At 44.3% G+C, this 21,769-nt stretch overlaps 1 protein-coding gene and 1 pseudogene across 1 annotated transcript; both read left to right on the top strand.

Moving 5' to 3' along the window:
• Positions 1–2,658: 2,658 nt before the first annotated feature.
• LOC102567134 (olfactory receptor 14C36-like) lies at positions 2,659–17,478 on the top strand. Its single transcript, XM_006263517.3, has 2 exons — positions 2,659–3,168; positions 17,443–17,478. The coding sequence occupies exons 1-2, from the start codon at positions 2,659–2,661 to the stop codon at positions 17,476–17,478; spliced, it is 546 nt and encodes a 181-aa protein (XP_006263579.3).
• A 3,194-nt stretch (positions 17,479–20,672) lies between these two features.
• On the top strand, positions 20,673–21,206 carry LOC132251893 (olfactory receptor 14A2-like; annotated as a pseudogene).
• The last annotated feature ends 563 nt before the right edge of the window (positions 21,207–21,769 follow it).

Here is a 21,769-nt window from a genome sequence, read left to right as displayed (position 1 = left end):
AATTTCAATTTGTCACCCAGAACCCATTTATTATTTCAGTTTCTGACAACTGGATATTTTCAAGCAAACTGCCAGAAATGACACATTTTAAATCAAATTTTCTTCTTTCCTCCTTTGAACCTTTTTATGTTTTAATGTTAGTGTTTCTATGTAAGATAACAGTTTTGAAGAAATAGAAATACTGTGACAAAGGCTAGGTTTAGAACAAATACTTGTTTTTATAAGGAAACTTTAATGGAAACAGACCTCCGGCTCTAAATTCGAAGCTCAATTTGAGAGCCTGAGCAATGCTCAGAAATAGCCCAGTTCCAACCCCCCCCCCCCCCCAATATATTGGAGCTCAATATAAAATCATTGTGGACAAGGTCAGACAGGTTCTTTGGCTAAATGTGATTTCTTTTATTAGAACATGTATATATTTGGAAAAATGTTTTTTTGCAAGGTTTTGGGCACAAACACCCTTCTTCAGGTGTAGGGAGAGTGTGATGGTATTTTCTGTTCCCCTGGATGGAATAGAAACCAGTGTATAAAATGCATGTCTGTGAAAATACAAATACTTAATAGTGAGGATCAGAGGCAAGGGGAGACAATAGGAGGCAAGCACAGGGTGACACTTAGATGCTACTTGAAGCTAGGCTGTATGCATCTGGGAAGAGGAAAAGAGGCTGAGTTAGCATTTTGTTGAGCACAGCACTACCAGCTAAACGCAAATGCTTTAAAACACATATTAAGCAGCGGCTACTCTGACCCAACAGAGGTTAGAAAAGGAGTGTGGCCCAAGGAGGAAAACAGGAAAGCATGCAAATTCTAGCAGGTCAATTGTAAAACATAGTAAGGCAGGCCAAAAGGGAATTTGAAAAGTGTTTTGTGAAAGAAGGAAGAAGAATTCTTTAAAAGTATATCAAAAGCTGGGTAGTAAACTGGGCTGTAGAAAATACTGGGGAGATGCCCATGCTAGATCCACACTGTATAAATGCAAAGAGATCAAAATGAAGTGACAAGGGAGGAGGTTTAAAAGAAAATCCATAAATTAAAACAGTAAGCAAGTGATTGAGACCAGATCATCTTTCCTGAGAGTTGTATAGGAATTTAAATGTGAAACTGCAGGGCTGCTGCTCATAGCATGTCACCTAGCGAGGGATACCATACCAGAAGAGTTTCGGGTTAACAACACAACACCCAACTTCAAAAAAGGGCTCCAGAAGTCATCTTGGGAAATACAGCCGAAGGTTTTTCACTTCTATCCCTGGAATTTGATGGAATATATAGTATAGTAGGAATAAAATTAGCAGTCACATGGATATATTTGATGTTTAGGGGAAGTGTCAGCATAATTTTTTTGAAGGGAAATTGTATCCCAACCATCTGCTGGAGATCTCTGGCAACATCAGTTAGCATGTGGGCAAGGGAGGTGCAGTTGATCGAATCCAGTCCAGTGCCGTCCAACCCAGTCCAATCCAACCCAACGCAATATCAGGAGCTTTTGACAAGGTCCCTTGCTGATAGTTCTTAAAATTGGCCTTTTGGTGAGGGACCATGGGAGTGGACAGAAAGTCTTTTAATGGATCAAGACATGGTTAAAAGACATGAAACAAAGGGTCTGGGTAAATGGCCATTTTTCAGGTTGGTGGAAGGACAAGAGTGGAGTCCCCTGGGGCTCTGTGCTCAGGACAGTTTTGTCCAACATGTTCATCAATGATCTGAGTGAGGAGGTGCACAGTGAATTCTCAGTGTTCCCACCAGATACTAGCTATCCCAGGTGGTGTAATCCAAAGCTGATAGTGAGGAGCTGTGGAGAGATCTCACAAAATTAACCCCCTACTCAGTGTAATGAGAGATTGCTGTTGCTGGGCCACTGACTGTTGCTGTAGTTCTTGCCTTTGCTTCTGTTAGGAAAATATCAAATGCAGAATTACTTCCTGCTAAAAAGAGGATATGGATGATTGTTTTGGAAATGCTGTTTCTGATGGTTCATAGGTGACTGTTTCAACACCTCAGGCCACTGTTCTTCCCCAGCTGGTTCCTGGGTCTGGCTATATCCCGTCAGTGTGCCAGATTGCCGAGGGGAGATGGTTTTATTATAATGAGTCCTTGGAGGAGAAGGGGAAAGAAGGCAATGAAAGAAGATGCTTCATGAGTCATTACAGGATCAGTTGAAATACTTGTAAAATGTTTTTTTTCCCCTGAAATATTCTTTTTAGATGGCTTGATGTTACTGCTGATGTGAGCTTCCCTCGTACATGTGTTGCTCTGACCCTGATCGCTGTCTTTGTTCTCCTTTCACCGGCCTTGCACAAGGCACTGAGGAGAAAAATGTCCAGCAGATCCACAGGGACAGGATTCCTCCTCCTGGGGTTTTCTGACACTCAGGAGCTGCAGATCTTACACTTCCTCATCTTCCTAGTTGCATACCTGGCAGCCCTCATGGCAAATCTCCTAAGAATCACAGCTATAGCCCTCAGCCACCACCTGTATTCCCCAATGCACTTCTTTTTGATAAATTTATTCATCCTAGACCTTGGCTCCATCTCAGTGACCATGCCCAAATCCATGTCTAACTCTTTATTGAACACCAGGAGGATTTCCTATGTTGGATGTGTTTCCCAAGTGTTTTGTCTCTTCTGCTTCCTGGAAGCAAACATGTGTCTTCTCACGGTTATGGCATATGACCAGTACATTGCCATCTGCAAGCCACTGCATTATGAGATAATAATGAACAGGAGAGCTTGCATCCAGATGGCTGCTTATACTTGGGCTGCTGGTGTCATCTACTCTGCACTGCACACTGGGAACACCTTTAGTCTACCCTTCTGCCACTCAGATACCATCAACCAGTTCTTCTGTGAAATACCCCAGCTTCTCAAGCTCTCCTGCTCTGACACATACCGCAGAGAGCTGGCAGTTCTTGCCTTCAGTGTGGTTCTAGCTTCAGGCTGTTTTGCTTTCATCATTGTGTCGTATGTTCAGATCTTCACCGTGGTGTTGAGAATCCCCTCTGAGCAGGGCCATCAGAAAGCCTTCTCCACCTGTGTTCCTCACCTTATCATGGTCTCCCTGTTTCTTTCCACTGCTGGCATTGCCTACATGAAGCCCGTCTCTAACTCCTCGTCCCCTCTGGATCTCCTGGCAGCCGTTCTGTATTCCATGGTGCCTCCATTGATGAATCCAGTCATCTACAGCATGAGGAACAGGGAGATCCAAGCTGCCCTGAGGAAACTGATCTACAGGCTGATCTTGTCCAAAAACAATATGTCCATCTTTCTTTCATGACTTTACTTACGTTTGTTTTATAATTAACTCATGAAATTATTGTTTTCTTACTATAGTGTGCAAGCAATTTACAACTAATGAAGGTGGTGGGTTAATTCTGTAGTATTGTACGTACAATGACACTTGACTTGGGTCATTTTGTGTTAACACTGTTGAAGCAGGAAAGTAATGTTTCATGCATCAATTTTACTCTCTGCGCCACATAAAATAAATGCCATCAATTGCAAGATGATGAATGGAAAAATTTGTTTACCAGATGGTGTAATCTATTATCTGCATATAGGCAAATACACAGATTCTGTGAAGGTGGGATGAACTGCAGGCACTTTAGAGAATAGGCACAGAATTCAGATGGATCCGGATAGACTGGGAAGCTGGGCTAAAAACAACAGGATGAAGTTGAAAGAAAGAAATGCAAGTTGCTGTACCTAGGGAAGATTAATTAAAAGCACAAATACAAGCTGGGTTATACAAAGCTGTGTGGCAGCATTGTTGAAAAGGATCCTTCATGGTAAGGGTAGCCAAAATTTGGGATGGGCTTCCAAAGGAAGTTGCTGCTCTCCCCTACCTGAGGGGTCTTTAAGACAAGGCTGAATAGGCATCTGGCTGAGGTTATCTGACCTCCAGCACACTTTCCTGCCTAGGCAGTAGGTCAATTCAATGATCTGCCAAGGTCCCTTCTGACCCTAGCGTCTATGAATCTATGGATCTTGGGGATTTGGTGGATCACAGACTCAATGAGAGTCACCAATTTGATGCTGCTACAAAATCTTGAATGCAGTTTTGGACTGCAACAACAGGAGTATTAGTTAGAAAACATGGGAGGTGATAGGGATCAGTGCTTGGACCCGTGCTATTCAATATATTCATTAATAATCAATACCAACCTGTGCAGATACACGGGCACACCAGAGAATAGGGAAAAGATCAGGACAACTTTGTCAGACCAAATTTATGGGTAGAACAATATCAGATGAGGTTTAACAGGGAGGGAGAAGTGCAAGGTCCTTCACCTGGATAGGAAGAACACTCACCACAACTATACAATAGGTGGTGACCCACTGGCTTGGCACAGCATCTGAATCAGACCTGGGGAACATGTGTGTCGAGGCTGACAGATGGGAAAACAAAACTCTGGTGTGCATCAGCCGAGGTGTGGCCAATAAATCCAGGGACATACTCCTCCCTTTCTATTCAGTATTGTTAAGACCTCAGCTGGAGTACTGTGCCCAGTTCTGGGCACCACACTTCAAGAAGACTGTGGATAAACTTGAGAGGGTACAAAGAAGGGCCACCTGTATGGGTAAGGGTGTGGAGAGTAGGTCTTATGAGGAGAGACTCCGGGAACTGGGCCTGTTCAAGCTGAGTAAGAGAAGGCTGAGGGGTGACTTGATAGCTGCCTACAAGCACATCAGGGGGGAGCACCAAAAACTAGGAGAGCAACTATTCAGGAGGGCGCCTCAAGGGAGGATGAGGACCAAATGGCATAAACTAATAGAAGGTGAATTCAGGTTGAACATGAGGAAAAACTTCTTTTCTGTAAGGCTCACCAGAATCTGGAACACACTCCCAGAAGAGGTGGCGCAGTCAACCTCCTTGGAGGTGCTCAAGGTGAGGATTGACAGGAGCACATCTGAGCCCAATAACTTCATGCCCATGGCAGGGGACTGGACTTGATGATTGCACAGGTCCCTCCTGGTTTGATGTTTCTATGCTTCTATGATCCTATACTGCCAATCTACATGCTGCTGGTTAGGCTTCATCTAGACTATTATGTGAAGTTCTGGGCTCCATATTTAAAAATATATATATATTGAAAAGTTAGGGAAGTTCAGAGATAGGTGACATGAATGATAATGGGTTGGAATGGAAGCCATGCAAGGATACGTTGAGAGAACTAGGCATATTTAGCTTGCAGAAAAGGCAATCAAGTGGGCACAACACAGCAGTCTTGAAATATCTTAATAAGTGACATGCAGTAGTGGATGAAAAGCAACAGTTCTCCCTTGCTGTATTGGGAAGGATGTCAAGCTTCCAATTCCAGCAAAGTAATTTTAGATTAGATTTGAGGAAAAAAGCATCCTTGTTTTTGAAGGAGTGAGGACATTTAATAGATTGCCCAGGGAAGTTGTGGAGTCTCCTTCATTGGAGGTTTTCAAGAAGAGGTTGGATGGACATTGGCCAGGGATAATTTTGGAGTAACATTCTGGCATTTGTGCAGGGGTGGGACTCCATGATTCTTGAGGACTCTTCTATTCCATAGTTATTAATTGTGATTTTATTATTATTAGAATTATTATAAGTCTCCCTTGCTGCATAGGGAAGGATATCAAGCTTCAGATTCTAGCAAAGTAGATGTAGATTAGACTTTGGGGAAAAAGCACCCTTGTTTTTAGAATAGTGAGGAAGTGGAATAGACTTCCCGGGGAAGTTGGGGAGTCTCCGTCATTGGAGGTTTTCAAACAGAGGCTGGATAGGCACTCATCAGGGATGGGTTAGGAGTGCCATTCCTGCATTTGTCCAGGGGGTTAGACCACATGACCCTTGAGGCCCCTTCTAACCCTTTGACTTTTGATTTTAATATAATAAAAGGCTTTGTTTGTCTGTCTGTCCGTAAAGCTTTTGCCTTACTGCACATGTGCCAATTGGCTGGGCGGACTGAGTGGCCAGGGGCAGGGCCAGTTGAATTAAAACGGGAGCCCTTTTGCTGTGTCACCTCCTCCTTCAGCCTCTGGTGCTGTGGTTCCCCCCACCCCACCTCCACAGAGGCAAGAAAAAATAAATTGACATGAGTGCTTTAGAAAGGGTGGGGCCAGCCATGGAAAAGTGGAAGCCCCTCTGTCATAGTGGAGTTGGACCTGAAGAGGGGGAGCGGGGTCAGATCCAAACTGGGGGAGAGGAGGGGCAGGGTCAGATCCAAAGTGGGTGGGAGGGGGCAGGGCAGTGTTGGACCTGTAGCGAGGCGGGGCCAGGGAGTGGGGTTGAACCTGAAGTGGTGGGGGGCAAACTGTGTGGGACCTGAATGGTTGGGGAGGTGGAGTAGGGTTGGACATGAATGGGCAGAGGGAGGTTGGGCTGTTGTGGACCCAAACTGGGGGTGCATGGGGCAGGGACTGGCCTCATCCAGGGGGGAAGTGGGGAACAAGGTTCGACCCAGACCAGGGTGAGGGGAGTGGAGAAGGGTCAGATCAGAAGGGGTGGGAGGGGGGAGGGGGAGAATGAGGTTGGGGTGGACCCGAACGGAGTGAGGCAGGGAGGGGGGGGCAGGGTTGGAACTGAATGGGGGGTGGGGATGAGTCAGACCCAAAGTGGGGAGTGGGTTCAGACCTGAAGCAGGGAGAGTGAGGCTGGGGTGGGGTGCAGGACCGGATGGGGGTTCAATGAATCTCATGTCATTCTTGATGGGCAATTTGCTAGTTGTTATTTAAAATGAATCACTAACATGTAGTGGAACAAAACAGTGGACTGCAAGTGAAAAGCCAGACTGAGAGATAGGATTATTGTACGTCCTATCTCACAACCTCTTTTTTTTTTTTTCTTTTGGAACGTGGACAGATAGATGGGTGCTAATCTGAGGTGCTGTCATATTTATGACAGTAGATTCAGACCCATGACCCTACTAATGATTGCTGAGCTAATATTTTGTCAATGTGATGCCTTGCAACAGAGCTTGTTTGTCCGAGTTATGGAATATATTAATTACATTTAGAATTATTATTTTTTTGCACCTTACAACCTGACTTTTATTCTCATGTTATGTTCTCATGCAAAACTACATAGGAAAGGGACAAACGTAATTGCAACTTGGTGCCTCCCTGTATGCTAAGGTGCCCAATCTGGCTAACTGGGACAACAGAGCCAGATAGAGAAGCTCAGGGCCTTCTCAGAGATCCCATGACTTGTGTTGTGAGGGAGATCAAACCAGAGCACAGCTCTCCTGTTCTGCTAACATCTCTACAGCTCAGACTGTTTACATCTGGGCTTTTCCTTCTGTGCTGTGCAGGACTCCAGAGAACGAGTCCCATGAGCCTTTGGAAGAAAACAGCTGAAAAATTGCCATCTTGCTTCACTCCTTTTCTACAAGGCGGGTTGAGGTCAGCTGCATGATCAGGAACCTGGTTGGATTTATGCCAGTCTATCAGTGACAGAGGGAGCAGAGAAAGACCTCTGAGTTAGCTGTGCTTCTGGGGATCTAGACTAGTGGTTGGTGCAGAGGAGATCTGAGAGATCAACTGGACAAGAGCAAAGGATCTCGGCCTGAATATGACAAGGAAACTTCCACAAAAACAATTTCAGTAAGTTTTCTGCATCAGTGAAGTGTCTTCTTCTAGTAAAATGCAGAAGAGATATAAGAATATAAAAGTTGGAAAACCTGGCTACAGAAATCATACTACATTTTATGTATAATAGATTCAAAGATACAGGAGTGAATTAAGACATTTCCAAATGTTTTTTTCTATTAATTCAGATAAAGTTATAGAGTTTACAGGGAGTGGTGTGGAGGATGGGGTGGGAACAGGACCTCGAAGGAAATCAAATTTTACATAATATATTTTTTTCTCATGTATTTCTTTCCAGCATACACTTTCTAGATGAGATGAATACATTTCAGATTTACAGGGAAAAAAATAAAAATCCTGAGTTGAGGCTGGGTTAACATTTTCTTCACTTTTTAAATGGAATATCATAATATTTTCTTTTATGTAAGGTCTTGTTAGGGAAATGTAATCTATTAAAATCAAATTATCCATAGGGCAAAAAAATGGAAGATCTACATTCTTAGCATGAAATTTGGATACGTTATTGATGGGAATATCAAAGCCACTGAGTTTGTTACTCTCCTCCTTACCACTGCCCTTGTTCTATTAGACCCAGGACTTGCACGGTGCCCTGGGAAGGAAGATGTCCAACCAGACCACTGTAACCGAGTTCCTCCTCCTGGACTTCTCTGACACTCCGGAGCAGCAGATCTTACACTTTGTCACCTTTCTCGCAGCATACCTAGCAGCTCTGGTGGGGAACCTCCTTGTCATCACTGCTGTAACTACGGACCACCACCTCTACAGCCCCATGTACTATTTTTTGGCAAATTTGTCCATCCTTGACCTTGGATCCATCTCCATCATTGTCCCTAAATCCATGGCCAATTTTCTCTTAAACACCAGGGCAATTTACTATGCTGGATGTGTGTCTCAGGACTTTTACTTGTTCCTTTTTTGTACAGCTGGTTTTGCACTCCTAACCATCATGGCATATGACCGGTACATTGCTATCTGCAAGCCACTGCATTATGAGATAATAATGAACAGGAGAGCTTGCATCCAGATGGCTGCCAGTGCTTGGGTTGTTGGTGCCATCAGCTCTGCACTGCACACTGGGAACACCTTTGGTATACCCTTCTGCCACTCAAATATCATCAATCAGTTCTTTTGTGAACTGCCCCAGCTACTTAAGCTCTCCTTCTCTGACACATACCGTAGAGAGCTGGCTGCTCTTGGCTTCAGTATGTTTTTATTTCTAGGCTGTTTTGTTTTCATCATTGTGTCATATGTTCAGTTCTTCACCGCAGTGTGGAGAATCCCCTCTGAGCAGGGCCGGCAGAAAGCCTTCTCCATCTGCGTTCCTCACCTTATCATGGTCTCCCTGTTCCTTTCCACTGCCAGCATTACCTATTTGAAGCCTGTCTCTGACTCCCTGCCCCCTCTGGATCTCCTGGCAGCTGTTCTGTATTGTGTGGTGCCTCCATTGATGAATCCAGTCATCTACAGCATGAGGAACAAGGAGATCCAAGTTGCCCTCAAACAACTGCTCCACAGGCTGATCCTCTCCAAAACCAATATGCCCATCTTTGTTTCATGACTTTGTTTTATTTGTGTTTCTTTTATAATTAACTCATGAAATCATTGTTTTCATATTATAGTGTGTAACCTATTTACAAAAAATGAAGGTGGTGGGTTAGTTTTTTAGCTTTGTAAGGACAATGACATTTGACTTTGATCATTTTGTGTAAACTGTTGAAGCGGTAAAATAATGTTTCATGCATCAATTTTACCGTCTGTTCCACCTCAAATAAATGCCACCAACTGCAAGATGAGGAATGGAAGACTTTTGTTTACCATTTGGTGTAATCCATTATTTGGATATAGGCAAATATTCAGATTCTGTGAAGGTGGGATGGACTGCAGACACTTTAGAGGACAGGCACAAAATTCAAATGGATGTGGAAGGCTGGGAAGCTGGGCTAGAAACAACAAGACAAAGTCCAAGGAAACAAAAGGAGGTGCTGCACCTAGGGGAGAATCATCAAAAGCACAGATACAAATAGGGTTATAAATGGCTGGGTGGTATGATTGTTGAAAAGGATCTGAAGGATCTGCAGGGTCTCATGGATCACAGACTCAATATGAATCAGCAATTTGATGTAGCTACAGAAACATGAATGCAGTTTTGTGCTGCAGTACCAGGAGTATTAGAGGTTAAACATGGGAGGTGATAGTGCTACTTGACATGATGCTTCTTACCCTCTCGCATCTTTTCCCTGCAGTCCTGGTGCTGCCTAGCCCCACTCTCAGGCACAGGGCATCACAAGGCCTGGGATCCCAAGATCCGTGCAGTTGGGCACTGTCTCCCACTTCAGGACAGTTCCCCCTGTCTCCAGAACTCAGGCCTGACCCTTGTGCCCCATGCTAGCCCAGGTCTGGCACCCGGGAAGCCTGGAGCACCCCTTGGCTGCTGCAGGGTAGGAACAGTCCTGCACTCAACTGTTTCCACTGGGAGCAGATTTGTTCCTGATGTATACATGTGCCCAGGTGCAGTTTAGCAGGCTGATAGTGTTGCATGGTAAAAACTGTTTTGCCATATTGTCCTGAGATGCTACTGCACAGCACTGGAACAGCTGCACAGCTTCCTGGGCTGCTAGCTTGGTGGGTGCGCCATGTTCGGTACCCTTTGCAGAAAAGCCACAGAAGGCTTGCACCAGGTCCTATGGCTTTTCCAAGCAGGAAAATACACTCTGCACCATGCATGCTTTTTATTGGACCATTTGCAATGTAATCAGAGCCCCCGCTGTGAGCTGAGGGCTCTGACTGGTTGTGTTTGCACATTAAAGCATCCATAATGTGTGAAAGGAGGAGAGGAGGATCCAATTCCAACTTTGAGAGAGAGAGAGGGGAAGAGGCACAGCCCCACACTAGCTCACTGCAATGTGAACTGAGACTTGCTCTGGAAGCTAACATCAGGACAAGAAAGAGCCTGCATAGCACCATCAGGAGCTAATCTCCTCACCAGGCATGGAGCTGTGCAGCTTCTGGACACAGGTGTCCCCAGGAGAAGAGAGGAAGGGAATGGCCAGCCTCAGCTGGTAGGCTCTTTGGGAGCTGCCAGGTCAGAACCCTGCAAGCATGGGTGACTGGTGCCACCTTAGTTAGGTGGGGCTTGTGCCCCCTCAGCAACCAGTCTGTGACTGTGTGGGGTGGAGGTCCCCTCATGGCCAGTCTCACCGATCGAGGTCAGTGGGCTCCACACACCCAATCATGTCGACTGGGGAGCAGCCACGGCACTCCTGGAAATGGTCACAGTGCTCCCAGAAGTGGCTGCGGTGCTGAAGAAGTGGGTTCAGAGCCTCAAAAATGACAGGATGTGTCCACATCATCTAGTGCCAGATCCTAGCAATAACTGTGTGGTTATTTATTACAGTGAGAGGGGAGGTTTAATTCTAAAAGGAAGCTGTTTTGTTTTTTTAATCAAAAGGATATGACCAGGTGACTGTAATCAGTGCGGGAGTCTGGTGTAAGGGAATAACCCCCTGTGTGAGAATTATTCACTTACAGTTATATTCCTAGATTGTATTCAAATGATTGGTTTTATTATTCTCTATTGATAATATATATATATATATGGATATATGCCTTCTTTTTCATTAATCCATCTCTCTTCCTGTATATAGTTATATATATAAAATAAAGAAACCCATCTGTTCATTGGGTTTGGAGCAAATGCTTGGGCAGTGAGGGTGAGGGCCACACCCCAGTCAGCAGATCTGCCTGAGGGAGGTCCCAGGGCTACTGGTAACTTAAGCATCTCAAATCTGGCATATCGCCTGCCCTAGTGCGCCGGTGAAATTTACTGTAGTATTAGGCTACTGCACAATAGCATCACATAAAAGATGTTTGCTGGTGCTACCGTGTAGTAAATCTGGTTACCGTGCATTTATTTAATACATAGCTTATACACGTACTAAGTAGATATGCAGTAACCACAGTGCAGTAGTGTCTTGTGCAGATGCACCCACTGGGCCCCTTTTAAATGCACAGTAACCTTGAGGTTAACTGACACTTAAAAAAAAAAAAGCCCTGCACTCACTGGCTGCTGCAGCAGCTGTCGTAGCCTCTGGGGGCTCATTGCAGAGCCCGCCCCATACAGCATGGGGTAGTGGGGGGCAGTGGGGATTGCCCCCCTGCCTGGCAGGAACCAGTGAGTACGGGGCTTTTTGCTTCTTAAGGTTCCAGTATGCTGGGGCCGGGTGGGGCAGCCATTGATGGGACTGGGAGAGTGGGCAGGGGATTGTGTCTGTTCAATTTGAAGATTCGGCCAATTTGACAGCGGTCGAATCTCCAAATCAGATTTGGCTGAATCAGATCGGGACAGTGATTTGAATCACTGAACAGAATCACTTTCCCCAGAACCAGACGAATCCCAATCCGAAGTGAATACTAGCCTTTTCACACAGGATGATACATATCCTGGCCCAGAAGTAGGAAACAATAGATAAAAGATGATTAAACTAAAGAATCAAAACATAAATTTTTGCTTTAAAAGACATGAATCCAGCAAGGCTTGTTTCTGATTCTGTGCTTCAGAGGTAAGCTGGGCTCTAGGGAGTAAGTCCCAGAAGCCCTAAGAAGAGAAATGTGGATAAATCACCTTCCTGGAGCATCAGTTCCTCCAAACCAGTGAAGTTCGCTGTCATCTGCAGAGAGAAACTGGTTTGAATCTACTTCTGTCAGGTCAGTCTTGGAGTGGAGATAGCTTGATATTTTGACTTGTGAAGGTTTGGTAGAGGCAGGGAACTTAGAAATTGGATAGATCAGTAGAGGGAAAATAAGCAAAGAATCTGGAGGATCTATGGTAAGCTGAGAAAAACTTCACAAAGACTGTTGCAGTAAGTTTTTAATACGGTTGGTTGGCAAGAAGGGCAGTGTGTGGGGTATTTAAGAACCTGAAAATGACATTCATCTGGAAAGCTCTCAGCATTTTAATAGCAAGGTATTCAAAATTCTTCAGCTGGTCAAAGGAAAAAAGAAAAGAAAGAAAAGAAAACAGCTCCCTTTAGAAATCTGAACTTGCTACGAAGAACCCACACATTTCAGTGTTTCGGCAACTTGAGGTTTTTTAATCAACAGCTCCTGGAGGCTGCACATCTTAAACCAAATTATCCTTCCACTCCCATATTGATAGGTCTTCCTCATAAATTAATGGTTTTGAAGAAAATAGATGTATTGTGAGAAAGTATATGTTTAGCAAAAGACATTTTTATAAGAAACATCTTTCTAGGGTTAAATTCTAAGCCCCACGGCAGAGATTCAGTAGTGCCCACCTCAGTGATTGCATCCAGATTTTGTTGTTTTCTAGAAAAAATGCTTGGAGGAGGGAAAGCTCAGTAAGCCCCACAGCTGATCACCCTGAAATGTCTTTTACATATCTGAGTGCCTCCTAAATTAGGGTTGGGGGACCCAACAAAGCGAGATGAGCAAATGCATAATGAGAAGCATCCCTTGCCCAAAAGAGCTTCAAGTTCTTGTACCCAAATGACAAAGATCAAAGGCACAATGTGGAGATAACAGAAGGTTGGAATTGCCCTATCGTGGCATAGAGATGACCGTCCAGATGGGGACAGGGACCATATAAATCGGCTAATTGCCACATGGCAGGCACTACTCAGATTCATTTCAGACAAGGTGAAATTTAGGATGCTGTCTATGCTTATGCTGTATATACCAGGGAAGGGGAAAGAGGGGCGTGCTAGCAGTTTATTGACCAGCATGTTATTGTAGTCAAAAGTTCTGTGTTCAGTGTGCCTGATCTTGATGTTTTCTCAGCTTCTTGCTTTTCCTGCTGTTGCTATTAAAAATCAAATACAAAATGCCAAACTCTGGTCTGCCAACTTGTACGGGGGTAGACCACATGCCTGTTGAGACCCCTTCTAACCCTTTGACTTTATTATTCTAATATAATAAAAGGCTTGATCTGTCTGTCTGTCAAGCTTTTGTCTTACTGTGCATGTGCTGATTGGCTGGGCGGGCTGGGCAGCCAGGGGCAGGGCCAGCTGAGTTAAAACGGGAGCCCTTTTGCTGTGCCACTTTCTCCTGCAGCCCCTGGTGCTGTGGCTCTCCCCACCCCACCTCCACAGAGGCAAGAAAAAATAATAAATTGACATGAGCACTTTAGAAATGGTGGGGCCAGCTGAGGAAAACCAGAAGCCCCTCTGTCATAGTGGGGTTTGACCTGAAAGGGGAGGAGTGGGGTCAGACCCTAACTCTGCAAGAGCAGGGGCAGGGGCAGACCGAAGGGGCCTGGAAGGGAGGGGGAGGGGTCGGACCTGAAATGGGGAACCCTGTGGGACCTGAATGGTGGGGGAAGAGGGGATGGGGTTGGATCTGAACAGGGGGAGGGAGGGGGGCTGCTGCGGACACAGAGTGGAGTTGCATGGGGGCAGGGACTGGCCTGATCCAGGGAGGATGGGGGGAACAAGTTTGGACCCAACCAGGGTGAGCAAAGTGGGGAAGGGTCAGACCCAAATGGGTGGGAGGAGGGGAAGGAGGAGAATGGGTTTGGGTTGGACCCAAACGACAGGGTGAGGCAGGGAGGTGGTGCAGGGTTGGAAGTGAATGGGGGAAGGGGGGGGGCAGGGCGAGTGAGGCTGGGGTGGGGTGCGGGGCTGGAAGGGGGTTGAATGAATCTCCTCATGGTTGATGGAAGATTTGCTAGTTGTTATTTAAAATGAATCACTAACATGTAGTGGAACAAAACAGTGGATTGCACGTGAAAAGCCAGACAGAGAGATAGGATTATTGTGCATCTTATCTCACAACCTCATTTTTTTTTCCTTTTGCAACATGGACAGACAGCTAGTGTTCATGATAGCTAATGCATGACTGAAATGTGGGAATTTGAGTTGATAGAAAGTTTTGCAAAATTGTCTAGTTTCACTAGGACAGACCCTTCGAACAAAAATGCATTTTGTGGAAGAGTTAGTGTGTTTTTAGCACTAGGCTACTCTGTTTTCATCGTTGTGTCGTATGTTCAGATCTTCTCCATGGCGTTGAGAATCCCCTCTGAGCAGGGCCAGCAGAAAGCCTTCTCCACCTGCATTCCCCACCTTACTGTGGTCTCCCTGCTTTTCTCAACTGCTGTCATTACCTACACAAAGCCCATCTATGACTCCCTACCCCTCTTGATCTCCTGGCAGCTGTTCTGTATTCTGTTTTGCCTCCATCAATGAATCTGGTCATCTACAGCATGAGAAACAAGGAGATCCAAGCTGCCCTTAAACAACTGCTCCACAGGCTGATCCTCTGCAAGAACAATATGTCCAATCTTTGTTTCATGACTTTGCTTTACTAATTTTTTTTTATTATGATTAACTCATGAAAGTATTGTTTTCATACTATCATGTGCAACCTCTTTACAAAAAATAAAGGTGGTGGGTTATTCTGTAACTTGGTAAGTACAATGACACTTGGCTTGGGTAATTCTGTGTTAAGACTGTTGAAGCAGGGAAGTAAAGATTCTTGCTTCAATTTTTCCATCTGCACCACCTAAAATAAATCCCATCAATTTCAAGATGATGAATGGAAGACTTTTGTTTACCAGTTGGTGTATTATTATTATTATTATTATTTGCATCATTAATATGTAGGGGATTTAAACAATGGTCTGCAAGTGAATAAACAGTGAGACAGTAGGAGTATTGGATGTCTTATTATACAACCTTCTTTTTTTCTTTAAATGCTCTTCCCATGAGATATCAGCGTGTTTGAAGTCACTCATAATGACCATACAGTCAAAGTGTGCTAGTGGCTAGCAAATTCATGGCTAAGCTCTTGCTCCTGGTTAGGAGGTCTGGAACAGACTCCTACAGTTATATCACCTCCACCATGTTCTCCCTGTAATCTAACCCAGAGGGTCTCGAGTCACCCTCCTTGCGTGCCAATCTCTGTTTGTAGTGAAGTGTAATACCCCTTCACAAAGAGAGCTGCACCTCTGCCCTTCCTTGCAACACAATCCTTCTGGTACAAGGTATAGGCATCAATACCTGTGGTCCAGTCATAGGTGGAGTCCCACCAGGTCTCCATTATCCCTATGAGATCATATTCATTTTTGGTTACCAAAAGAGCCTGTTTCTCCTGTGTGACCCCATGCTCCTGGCAGTTGTGTACAGGAAGCTAAGCCTGTCATCTGAAGCTCTAGAATTCCCAGTGCTCTTAGAAGAGTCTCATCCTGGGGCTGGGGTAGGAGTGAGATCCTTCATGTTACCTGACCTCCTGATCCTGTGGTTGCCCTGAATCTTCCAGGGCTTGCACCAGTGATTGTCTGCCTGTGCCCTGGCAATCTTAGTGTAAACATCATGGCATCCTTGGTTTAAAGAATGGCATCATCAGTATTTCCTTCCAATATTAAATAGCAGGAAAGGAGTTTCTGTAGATTTCTGGATGGACCCATCCCCAGTTAAAAGACTATATTAATGCTGGTTGGACCCTAGTGCATGTTTAGCCATCTGTTAATATGAACCTACAATCTTACACATGCGTCCTTTTTCATGTTAAACCCAAGTGCCTAGATACATGTATGCTGTGTCAATATTAGCATGATGGAAAGGCATTTTGGAAGACGAGGACTTAGAGTATTTCCGAAGACAACCTATGACTGAATAATAATATCATGTGTTGATCCTGTTGATGTTGGTGGGAGTGACCATTTTCTTTGAAGAGTTCTGATTTTGAGCAATGCATTTTCTCACTGAATGGTAAATTGAAGCACATTAACTTTTAGTCATGAGAAAGTGCTCTGAGTACTAGGTTTGTGGAAAAGAGGTGGGTTCTTCCTCCTCCATTTTGCCTAATTTTAAGACACCTGACATGCACCTAAGAGTCACAGACCCTTTAATTGCCGTGATGACATGTTCTGGAATCCCAAATCTCTTTTGGTTGGATGAAGATGGTAATGTACATATCTCTTGCAAAATGGTGGCCATACCCAGACCATACTTTTGTGAGGAAGGCAGCTACACTTAAGACAATGCCAACTGAGCCCAGGTAGTTTGTGACAGCTGCAGTTTCTGATTCTGGTCTTGTCAGAGCTAGGGCATTGGGCTCTGACTGCTTTCTGACCGTGTCTACATGAGACTGTGACCGAAGAGTAGTTAGTCACGACTAACTTAGTACTTGTATGAACAATTACTAAATGACTGCACAGGAAATGGCATTACTGCTGAGTTCCACCAACTAACAGCTTTTTCTTGACCCTGACTGCACAGAAGCCTGACACCACTCAGCAGTACCATCACATCATGTTTTCTGCCATGCGACAGTACTGCACAGTAGTCCTGGGCTACTGTGCACTCAACATTTCATGTAGACATGACCTCTGAGAGTATCACACTGGGTCCCAGGCTCCCAGATCTGGGTGTCACTTGGAGTTGAAGCAGGCAGGCAGAGGAAGCAGATTGCGGGAAGGAGCCAGATGAGGAGCCGGGAGGTCAATCTGAGAACGGGTCTGTGGGAGAAGCTGAGTCAGGAAGCCAGAGGATCAGGAGGAGATTGGAGTAACAGGGCAAGCCAAATCGTGAAGCCAGGAAAGCACACAGAGAGCAGGAAGAGGCACAAGCTATAACGACCAGGAAGGCTGTCTGAGTTCATGTTGAACCCTGTTGTCCAGACACTTCCTGCTCCAGGCTTCCCCAGCCTGAATGGTCAGCCGGAATGGTTATAGTTTGGGATGCACAGGTTGGGGATGCAGATTTGAGGTTTTGGCCTGACAGAAAACAAGATAACAATAAGTCAGTAAAGAGTTATAAATTCCCTGAAAGGCTTGATATAGATGGAATGATGGACCCAAATCTAAATACACAATAAATGGTTATATTTCCTCCAGTCTCTGTTTTTGACCCTACAGGGCCCAGAGTGGAACATTGTGCCCAGAGACATGTGAAGTGATCTATTTGCAGAGATAAGTGAAGATTTTATGAGTCCCAGCCATCCTGACCTGACTTCACCAACCCTTGTTTCCTGTCTGTTTGTTGCCATTTTAGGCTCTGATTTTCTGGAGACTCTGAGGACATGTCTACATGTCACCCTACAATGATGTAGCAATGCACTACGTCACCATACAGTGTGCCAAAGTGACATAACAATCATGTGGGTCTACATGAGATTGGCAGCTATGTCGGTGTAGTGGCACACCCTCCTGGTATAGCGTGTCACTACAGCGACATAGCAGGACAATAAAGCCGTGCACCACGTGCATGGTGCTGTAGGGGCAGCTGCTGCACTGTGCTTTAGTACTTCCAAAAGGAAGAGCTAAATCATGGCACTGGAGCAACACCGCTGTATGATGACGTACAGATGCACCCTAAGGGAACAGAGCATTGAAGACCTCATTCCTCAGTCTCTTCTACTGCTTTGCCAATCCCAGGATTTATTGTTCTGCAATTAAAGAGAACCAAAGCAACAGAAAAATAACAGGATGGATATAATGACACATATACCTGAGCATGGAGGATTACAGGGCATAAAAGTTAAGAGAAAAGATATTGGGTCACCTATATCAGAGGCACTGTTATGTGTAAAATGCAGGTAGATCTCCAAGGGACTCACAACACCACCTAAGCTACAAAACTGAGCCAGCACACCTGTGTAACTGTTTTCTTAAACGTGACTACATATCTCACTGATTTTTGAGATGCCTGAATAATTTAATCTGGCTCCCAGATGCTACATATCCTGGCCCAGAAGCAGATAAAAGTTGATCAAACTAAACAATCAAAATAAAACTTTCTGGCTGGAAAATACATGAATCCAGGATGGCTTATTTCTGATTGTGTGCTTCAAAGCTAAGCTGGGCTCTAGGGAACAAGTCCCAGAAGCCCTAAGAAGAGAGATGTGGATAAATCACCTTCCTGCAGCATCAGTCCTTCCAAACCAGTGAAGTTTTTTGTGATCTGCAGAGAGAAACTGGTTTGCATCTACTTCTGCCAGTTCAGTCTTGGAGTGGGGAGAAAGCTCCTACTAAAATATTTTGACTTTGAAAGATTTGACAGTGTCAGGGAAGAGGGAGATTAGATAGATCAGTACTGGGAAAAGAAGCGAGGAGTCCTGGCACTGGAGGATCTGTCACAAGTTGAGAAAAGCTTCACAAAGAACATTGCTGTAAGTCTGTTATTGCAATTAGCTGTGGTTGGTTGGTAATGGGGGGATGTGTGGTTTATTGAAGCACCTAAAAAAGACACACAGCTGGAAATCTATCAACATTTTGATAGCAACGTATTCAAAATGTCTTAGGTGGTCAAAGGAAAAAACAGAAAGAAAAGAAACAGTCCCCTTTAGAAAATCTGAACTTGCTCCCAATAACACACATATTTCAGTGTCTTTGGAACTAGAAATTTTTGATCAAAAGCTCCTGGAGACTGCAGATTTAAACCAAATTATCCTCCCACCCATACAATTTTATTTTTAGTTCTTCTACATAAACGTATGCTTTTGAAGAAATGTACACATTGCAAAACATTGCGTTTTCAAGTGAAGACATTTTTATAAGAAATATCTTTCCAGGCTTAAATTCTAAGCCCCACAGCAGAGATTCAGTATTGCCCGGCAACATCAGAATGCCAATCCCACCTACTCGTTGCATCCAGACTTTGCTGTTTTTCAGGAAAAAAAAAAAAAAAAAAAACACCTGGAGGAGGGATAACTCAGTAAACCCTGCTGCTGATACCCCTCCAAAATGCATTTTAAATATCTGAATGCCTCTTGAATTAGGGTCAGGGGACCCAACAAAGTGTGATGAGCAAATAAATAGTGAAAAACATCCCTTGCCCAAAGAGCTTAAAGTTCTTGCACCCAAATGACAAAGATCAATGACACAAAGTGAAGGTAACAGGACAATGGGATTGGCCTATCATGGCACAGAGATCATGGTCCATCTGGGAGGTGGGGACTATATAAATAAGCTTATCGTGGCAGGTAGATCTCAGTGTAGATTCATTCCAGACAAGGTGACTCTTGGGATGCTGCCCATGTTTATGTTGTAGATACCAGTGAAGAGGAAAGGAGGATGTGCTAACAATTTGTTGACCAGCATTTATTGCCATCACAAGTGCTGTATTCAGTGAGCCTGCTCTTGCTGTGGCTTTATTTTTTCCCCCTGTGAATCTTGTTTTTCCTGTTGTTGCTATTAAAAATTGAATATATAATGCATCCAGCCAAAACTACCATGTTGGTTTTCTACGATGGTTCATAGGCTACTGTCTCAAGGCTTCTGACCCATTTCTGCCCTCCATACTGGGCCTTTTGGTTTGACTATGTTCCTCTGGTCAGCCGACTTGATGAAGTGATGTAGTTTTACACTGAGATTTGAAATGGAGGGAGAGGGAATAGGAGAATGAGGGCATGAAGCAATTAAAACGCAAACCTTGTGTGCTATTGCAGTACCAATCAAATAATTATAAAACTTGCTTTTGTCTGTAATACTCTCTTTTCATTGGTTTTGTGTTTCTATACATATGCCCACAGGTAAGGACTTTTGTGCACCTTTTTTAAAATGCAAAAAATTAAAAACAAAAAAATCTGAACAATATTAATTTCCACTAAAAAGTTTACAGCCCTTTAACATAGACCCTGTTGACAGTTTGCTCATGAGTTGTTTCTGACACGAGATCCAGTCCTGTTATACTTGTTACTTGGATCCTGACCAGTACCCTTGTCTTTCCTTCACAGGCGTTGCACAATGCATTGAAGAGGGAAATGTCCAAACAAACCACCGTGACCAAGTTCCTCCTCCTGGGGTTCTCTGACATCCAGGAGCTGCAGATCTTACACTTTGTCATGTTTCTGACAGCATACCTGATAGCTCTGATGGGAAATCTCCTCATTATTACAGTTGTAACTCTCAACCACAAGCTTCATTCCCTCATGTTCTTTTTCTTGATTATTTTCTCTCTCCTGGACCTTGGCTCCATCTCAGTGACCGTGCCCAAATCCATGTCTAATTCCGTATTGAATAGCAACTCGATTACCTACTCTGGATGTTTTGCCCAAGTGTTTTGTCTCATTGCCTTCATGGGAGCAAATTTATCCCTTCTCACAGTTATGGCATATGACCGGTACATTGTCATCTGCAAGCCACTGCATTATGAGATAATAATGAACAGGAGAGCTTGCGTCCAGATGGCTGCCTGTGCTTGGGCTGCTGGGGTCATCAAGTCTGCACTGCACACTGGAAACACTTTTACCATACCCTTCTGCCACTCAAGTATCATCAACCAGTTCTTCTGTGAAATATCCCAGGTGCTCAAGCTCTCCTGCTCTGACACACACCACAGAGAGCTGGCAGCTCTTGTCTTCAGTTTGTGTTTAGCTCTAGGCTGTTTTGTTTTCATCATTGTGTCGTATGTTCAGATCTTCACCGCGGTGTGAAGAATCCCCTCTGCTCAGGGCTGGCAGAAAGCTTTCTCCACCTGCATTCCTCATCTGATTGTGGTCTCCCTGTTTAGCTCCACTTGCACCTTTGCCTACATGAAACCCACCTCCAACTTCTCATCCTCTCTAGATCTTCTGACAGCTGTTCTGTATTGTGTGGTTCCTCCAATGGTAAATCCATTCATCTATAGCATGAGGAACAAGGATGTCAAATGTGCTCTGAGAAAACTGCTCCAAAAGTAGATGCTATCCAAGAACAGGATGCCCCTTTTTACTTTGTGTGTTTGGTGTACTTCTTTGTTTCTTTAGATCTATGATTAAATCATGAAATTAAGTTTCCATAATGTTGTGTGCATTCTGCTTATGAATCATGACAGTTCTCAGCTACATTCAGCAGTGCTATAAAGTCTGTGTTACTCAGCTGGAGTCATTTTGTGTTAACATTGTTGAAGTGCAAGTGAAAGAGTCTGGTGTTCCTTGTGCCACCTCAAATAAATCCCTTTAAGTCCAAGATGATGATGACTTGTGGGATGTGGTTTTAAAAGGTATGATGAATGATTTAGATGCCTGAATAGAGAGCTGCCTGAGAAAATGTGCAGCTGACACAGCCTGGGAAGGCTTGCAAATACCCTGGAGGACAAGAGTGGAATATGAATGGTTTTAATAGATCAGATAACTGGCTGAGAAGGAACAGGGTGAAAGCCAATATGGATAAATTTATGATGCTACATCCAGGAAAAAGCAATGAAAAACACAAATACAGAATGGGAGATAAGTGCCAGGGAGCCAGCATTTATGTGAAGGAT

The sequence above is a fragment of the Alligator mississippiensis genome, chromosome 7, assembly GCF_030867095.1.
Source record: "Alligator mississippiensis isolate rAllMis1 chromosome 7, rAllMis1, whole genome shotgun sequence".
Lineage (NCBI taxonomy): Eukaryota > Metazoa > Chordata > Crocodylia > Alligatoridae > Alligator > Alligator mississippiensis.
This window is presented reverse-complemented; position numbering and strand designations above follow the sequence as displayed.